The 7,242-nt window shown below is 52.6% G+C and overlaps 1 protein-coding gene across 1 annotated transcript; it reads left to right on the forward strand.

Moving 5' to 3' along the window:
• Window positions 1-3,128: 3,128 nt before the first annotated feature.
• LOC309652798 (uncharacterized protein) lies at window positions 3,129-5,310 on the forward strand (the record flags this gene model as incomplete). Its single annotated transcript, XM_082446780.1, has 3 exons — window positions 3,129-4,073; window positions 4,125-5,010; window positions 5,074-5,310. Exons 2-3 carry the CDS (start codon window positions 4,456-4,458, stop codon window positions 5,308-5,310), a joined length of 792 nt encoding a protein of 263 aa, XP_082302906.1. The 5' UTR covers window positions 3,129-4,073; window positions 4,125-4,455.
• Window positions 5,311-7,242: the final 1,932 nt, after the last annotated feature.

The following is a 7,242-nucleotide window of genomic DNA, read 5'->3' on the forward strand; positions in this document are numbered from 1 at the left end:
CCCTGGTGGCGCAGCGGTTAAGAATCCACCTGCCAATGCAGGGGACACAGGTTCGAGCCCTGGTCCAGGAAGATCCCACATGCCGAGGAGCAACAAAGCCCGTGTGCCACAACTACTGAGCCCGCACTCTAGAGCCAGCGAGCCACAACTACTGAAGTCCCGCGCGCCTAGAGCCCGTGCTCTGCAACAAGAGAGGCCACTGCCATGAGAAGCCCGCACACTGCAACGAAGAGTAGCCCCTGCTCGCCGCAACTGGAGGGAGCCCGTGTGCAGCAACGAAGACCCAACACAGCCAAAAATAAATAAATAAAATTTTTTAAAAAAAGCTTCATGATGTTGGGTTTGGCAATGATTTCTAGGATTTGACACTAAAAACACAAGCAACAAAAGTGAAAATAGATAAATTGGATTACATCAAAATGAAAACTTTCTGCATCAAAGGACACAGTCTAAATAGAGTGAAAAGGCAACCTATGGGAGAAAATATTTGCCAATCATATATCTGAAAAGAGGCTAACTTCCAGAACATATAAAGAACCCCTACAACTCAATAACAAGAAAACTGATTTTAAAAATGGGCAAAGGACTTGAATAGACATTTCTCCAAAGAAGATATACAAATGGCCAACAAGCATACGAAAAGATGCTCAACACCACTAATCATTAAGGAAATGCAAATCAAAACCACAGTGAGATATCACCCCACATTTATTAGGATGGCTGCTATCAAAAAACAAAACAGGGGCTTCTTTAGTGGTCCAGTGGTTAAGAATCTGCCTCCCAACGCAGGGGAAGTGGGTTCAATCCCTGGTCGGGGAACTAAGATCCCACAGGCCACAGGGCAACTAAGCCAAAGCACCACAACTGGAGAGAAGCCTGTGCGCTGCAAATAAGACCCGACAAAGCCAAATAAATAAATAAATAAATATTAAAAAAAAAAAAAAGATGGGCCTCCCTGGTGGCGCAGTGGTTGAGAGTCTGCCTGCCGATGCAGGGGACATGGGTTCGAGCCCTGGTCTGGGAGGATCCCACATGCCGCGGAGCAACTGGGCCCGTGAGCCACAACTACTGAGCCTGCGCGTCTGGAGACTGTGCTCCGCAACAAGAGAGGCCGCGATAGTGAGAGGCCCGCGCACCGCGATGAAGAGTGGCCCCCGCTTGCCGCAACTAGAGAAAGCCCTCGCACAGAAACGAAGACCCAACACAGCCATAAATAAATAAATAAATAAATAAATAAATAAATAAATAAATAAACCCAAAGCTTTAAAAACAAACAAACAAACAAAAGTTTAAAAAAAAAAAAAAGAGTAGTCAAACCCATAGAAAGAGAAAGTGGAATGTTGATTGCCAGGGACTTCAGGAAGAGAGGAATGGGGAGTTATGGTTTGATGGGACAGAGTTTCAGTTGGAGAAGATGAAAAAATCCTGGAGATGGAATGTGGTGATGGTTGCATAACAGTGAATGCCATAAAACCGCACACTTACAAATGGTAAATTTTGTTATATGTATCTTACCACAATTAACGAAAAAAAATTTAAAGTGTACTGGGAATTCCCTTGTGGGCCAGTGGTTAGGACTGCCAGGGGCCCAGGTGCTATCCCTGCTCGGGGAACTAAGATCCCACATATTGCACAGCCAGAAAAAAAAAAAAAAAAGATGAAATCTAGGAAGTGTCCACTGGATTTTGCAGAATGAAGGTCTGCTATGTGATGACATTTGATACCTTCATAGGGAGGGTCCAGAGAAGGAAGAAATGCTTATGGTCAATGGCAGCTATGTAAATTTTAGTATGGTGGGCTTGAGTTAAGGACATTGGATTGAGGTCCACTCCCAAACAGATCAAATGCCCAGGAGACGCACTAAAACATTAACATGCAGTAGAGTGCTGGCATCTCTGATTCAGCCCACTGAATGCTAGCTCACTGCAGGAAGGACCAAACCTAGGACCTGAAATATTGCTTCCCTCAACATCTGAGATATTGAGGGGGCGTTGTATGGTCAGAGCCACTTCCAGGGACAAGATGTGGCTTCCTAAATATATTGATATATCCCTTAGTGTCTCTAATTCTCTGGGGCTGGGCTACAGAGCTAACTATACATACAGGGCAGTCGCTAACATTTGCAGTATGTCTGGCACAAAAGTACAAATGAAGGCCCTTGGTCCATGTCCTTGATCTCTTCCCATTGCCAGCTATGTCCTACACCAAGAGATCGCTCACACCTAACCCAGAGAGCACTTCAGCCTACATCTCCAAGCTTTGTCTACCCTTTGCTTCTACAGTGGCCACTTGGCCACCTTTTGGGCCTGAGTTTGCATACTATAGGCCCAGACCTCCCTTCCTTAGGAAGGACCCTGAAAGTAAGGCCTTACAGGACCTGGAAGCAGCCTCGGGGAATAAGGAAACCTAAACGTTTTACACAAATGTTGCAGGGTGTTGGGACCTGGTGAGAACATCCCATAGTCCTTGTGGTCAATGTCCCTAGCTTTGTGGTCTGGATACAGCACGAAGAGGGCCTGAGTGGGAACCTTTATAATGTGGGGCCCAGGAATAGGGTTCTTCTTGGTCAGTACTATGCCAGTACTGGCCACATACCAGAAAAGCAAGGAGAAAAAAAATATGGGAAAGGAGGGAGGAGTTTCCTTTTACTGGTTTGGTTTAAATTTTTTTCACTCTATTCTTTTAATGTGGTCTCCTACCATGTTTCTACAACTAAACTTCTTAAAAAAACAGCTGAGTTGAGTTTCATCATAGAACCAGCAATATGGTCATGGTGGAAAATGTAGAAGACCATACCACCAGTTATTCCAAAGATGAGATATATGCCCTGATCACAGCATGGTGTATGTCCATCCAGTTGTCTCCAAATATGTCTATATGTGCACACACAAACACACACATACACACTCACCCTCGCATATCTGCTCACACTTAGTCACAATAATTTTTTAAATGGGGTTATCCATTAACACAATTTTCACTAAATACACGACCATTTTTACATACTCATTAACCTTGAATCACTCTCCCATACCTTCCCCTCCCCTCTCCCCACAGACCTCAGGAGCCCCTGTTCCCAACACACAAATGTGTTTCTCCCCTAGAAACTGAGACCGTCCCCCTTCTGCTCCTAACTCCTGCTGTTCTCCCCCTTCCTGATCCTGAGTCTTCCTTCTAGCACCCCCTACTCCCATCTGAGGAGGAAATATTCTCCCTATCCATACAGGGTCATGCCCTGCCTCTTTCTTCAACCTGGATATCTCCATCACCCCTCCTTTGCTCTAGCCACCCTGAGTTAAACCCTGCCCCCTTTTCTTGTCCATAGTTGCAAAACACCTATGCAAAGAGCATATATAACATATAAGTGGAATTTTCCTGGACAGAACTCCATGTTAGACAGTGGAAATAAATGATTGCTAGGATAATATTTTATTCCCCCTCCCTTGCAATGAGTAAGCTAGTATGCCAACAACTTTCTTAAGTCCTCTAAATAAGACACAGGATTAACCGTTTTTTGGACAATAAAAAAAGCTACAATTTTTAAGTGAAACCAACATTTTAATTTGTTAACTCAAAAATTTCACTATGGAAAGGCAACTTGGAAAAGGGAAATCTCAGAGGCCAAGGCAGGCCTTTTTGGGGGATAAGCGGGGGCTGGAATCAAGTGCCAACAGCAGATAAGTGCTAGGTAGTGCCATTATGGGGAGGGGAGGCTTCAAAACTGCCTCTTCAAACAACAACTTCAAAACTGCTCATGATGTTGCTTAATAGCTAGAGCACCTGGAAACCTCACAGTTAACCAGCGGAGTAGGCAGCCCATTCAGGACAGTGGGTGGATGTTGATTTCTTTTGTAGGCCTTATGATTATGCTCATGGAGGATCACAGCATAGGAGATGTAGGAGAGGGAGGCATGCTCCCTATTTCAGCCGGCTCTCCTGAAGAGAGAAGGCTCAGGACCTCAAAATCGGGCAGCAACATGTGCCTAAGGCTAGCAGGGCTAGGAACAGAGATGGAGCTCAGGCCAGAAAACCTAGGAGAACTCCTGCCAGAAAAAGCAGTGGGGGAGGAGGAGGTGCTCTGGTCCGGAAACCAAAGAGCAGCGGCAGAGGAGGAGGAGGGGGAGGGGGAGGAGGAGGAACTCTCACCATATGGCCCAGGAGGTGAGGGTGAGGAGGCACGCATACGAACTGCATGCCAAACCTGCTGGGAAGCAAGATTTGGGACCTCAGAATCAGAAGAGCTTGAGCTGCTCTGGAAGACTACCCTTCTTAAGGCGAACCCAGGGGATGAAGGAGGACTCTGGCCATTAAGCCCAGGTGGAGAAGGGTGGCTGCTAGGGGCTGATCTTCCCTGGGTGGCGGGGCTCCAGAGGACAAAGCCTGGAGTCGTGCTGCTGCTTTGGAGGGTAGGGCCTAGCTGGGCGGCACGGCTTCCGAGGGTAGGGCTTGGCCCGGATGCGCGACCGCGGAGAACAGGGCCTGGCGGGCTGGAGTGATTGTCGAAGGCAGGGCCTGGACCAGATGCAAAGCGGCGGGAAGCACGGCGGCGGCGATGAGCAGGGCCTGGCCGGCTGGAGTGGTTGTCGATGGCAGCACCTGGCTCAGATGCACGGCGGCGGGAAGCGAGGCCTGGCGCGGAAGCACGGCGGCGGCGATGAGCAGGGCCTGGAGCAGAAGCACGGCGGCGGCGAAGAGCAGGGCCTGGCGGGCTGGAGTGGCTGTCGATGGCAGGGCCTGGCTCAGATGCACGGCGGCGGGAAGCGAGGCCTGGCGCGGAAGCACGGCGGTGGCGATGAACAGGGCCTGGTGCCGAAGCACGGCGGCGGCGAAGAGCAGGGCCTGGCGGGCTGGAGTGGCTGTCGAAGGCACGGCCCGGCCCAGATGCACGGCGGCGAGAAGCGCGGCCTGGCGCGGAAGCATGGCGGCGGCGATGAGCAGGACCTGGCGGCCTGGAGTGGCTGTCGATGGCAGGGCCCGGCCCAGATGCACGGCGGCGGGAAGCGGGGCCTGGTGCGGAAGCACGGCGGCGGCGATGAGCCCGGCCTGGCGGGCTGGAGTGGTTGGTGATGGCAGCGCCAGGCGCGGAAGCACGGCGGCGGCGATGAGCAGGACCTGGAGCAGAAGCACGGCGGCGGCGAAAAGCGGGGCCTGGCTCGGGTGTACAGCAGCGGCGTTGAACAGGGCCTGGCGCTGATCCTTGGCGCTGGAGAGCAGCGCCCGGCCCGGATAGATGGCAACGAGCTGCGCCTGGTTCGGGTGCACGGTGGTGGTGGCGAGCAGGGCTCTGCTCAGCTGCACGGCTACGATTAGCAGCGCTGGACCCGGATGCGTGGCTATGGAGAGCTAGCCTGGCTGTCTGACTGTGGAGAACGGGAGCCGACGGGGTGGTGCGCCCGTGGCGAGCAGGGCGTTGCACCGATACACGGCTGCGGACAGCAGGGCCAGACTGGGTGGCGCGGCGGCAGAGGGCTGGGCCTGCTCTGACTGCTTGACTGCGGAGAGCAGGGCCTGGTGCGTTAGCCTGGCTTTGGAGGACAGGACCCGGCTGTGATGCGCGGTTCCACAGAGAAACCTGAAAATGGCCGCAGCTGCTGGGCTCAGACCTTGGAGAGGATGGCGGCGAAGACGCTGACCACGGGGACACTGCAGCTCCGGAAGGCAGACAGCGCCGTGGAAGCTTCAGAGACCGGGAAGCCTCCTCGCGGCTGGGCCGCTTCCTCCCACGTCCATTCCCTGGGCTCGTGGTCTGGGTCGGACGCTGGCCAGCGCCCCTGGAGGCTTGCCAGACGGCGGCCCCACTGAGCACAGGCACCGTCTGGACGCCTTGGCCCATCCTGGGCACCACACAGCTCAGCTCTGCGTGGGGACTCCCGCCGCCATGGAGGTCGGGGCGCCCCCCTTCCTGCACACCGTCCACGGAGGGAGGCCCCGGGTCCTCCCCGGTGAGCGAAATGGCGCCGGCAGCAGCCATCTTGCAGGATGAGGAACCTGCTGTGCCACCGCGTGGGGCGCCGCCACCTGACGGAGATGGGTTGCTCGAGACTGTGGGGACCAAGGCACCGGGATTGGGGTTTTCAGTCCCACGGGTGTCGCCAGGGGCAGAGGCGACCTCGTTCTTCGGCCCTGCAGGCATCTCACCTTGCTGTGGCTTCTGCTCCTTCTCTGTGGCACGACTGCGCGGCCCCAAGGCCAGGTTCTCCCTCAGAGACAGGAGAACGCGGCTGCCGACGCTACCTCAGTGGAGCCCTGGGCGCCAAGAGGGAGGATGGGCGGGCCCTGTGGAGTCTTCGCTTCTGATTGGTGGGCTGGATGTCACGTGACCTTCGTCACCCGGGGAGGGGGCCAACTTGGCTCCACCTAGCGCCAAACAGGAGGGTGTGCTCCACACGTCAGGAGTTTGCTCCACCCTGCCCTGCTCAGCACGCCGCCGGGTCAATGCTGGGAATTCCCCATCCTTACCCTAGGAGTGTATGCGTCTCGAAAGAGGGCTTGAGGGCCACAAGGCTGTCTGTATAAATGATTCGAGTCACGCTGAATCAGCTTAGCTTATAGCACCACTCTGGTGGCTCAACCCTTAGCCAGGTGTCCCTCCTGGAATATAGTCAGGACACTGGACCCGTAACTGTGACCCTGGAGGGGACGGTCCCGGAACTGCTCCGGGCATCTGGATGACCCCACAGGAAGGTTTGCTTGGAGAGCGGCCTGAAAGCGAGCAAACGGATGGGTCCTACACAGGGGTCTTGGCTCAGGATGTTCAGTATGCTGCCACATACGCGGGACGGGGGGGCAGTTAATTCTTCAGCAAGATGCTTCCCCCTGCCCTGCTCCCTGAACACAGACAGGTTGCCTGGGATTAAGGGTGATGCTGTCCTTAAAGATGCATCATCATTTGTATGGGCTGCAGAGTAATCCACTGATGAACGTACATTAATTTATTTGACCTACTCTCTAGTTTCTGTTCATATAAATATGGTGTGGTGCACAGGCTTGAAGTGCAATATTTGGACACATTTTTAGTCATTATTATAAAAGTCATTATTACTGCATGTTCAGTACCCAAAACAAAAGTAAATGTAGGAAAACTAGAACCTAGATTCCCACAGACCAGCAGGCAAGTACTGGGAATGTTTAATTATTTTTTGGTAGAATGGCCATTCATAAATAATTCATAGTCCTTTTGTTTTATAAAAATGGAATTATTCATGCATACATATTGTTTTGTAACCTGCTTATTGTGTCCAG

This window comes from Balaenoptera physalus (genome assembly GCF_965194825.1).
Source record: "Balaenoptera physalus genome assembly, chromosome: X".
Taxonomy (NCBI): Eukaryota; Metazoa; Chordata; class Mammalia; order Artiodactyla; family Balaenopteridae; genus Balaenoptera; species Balaenoptera physalus.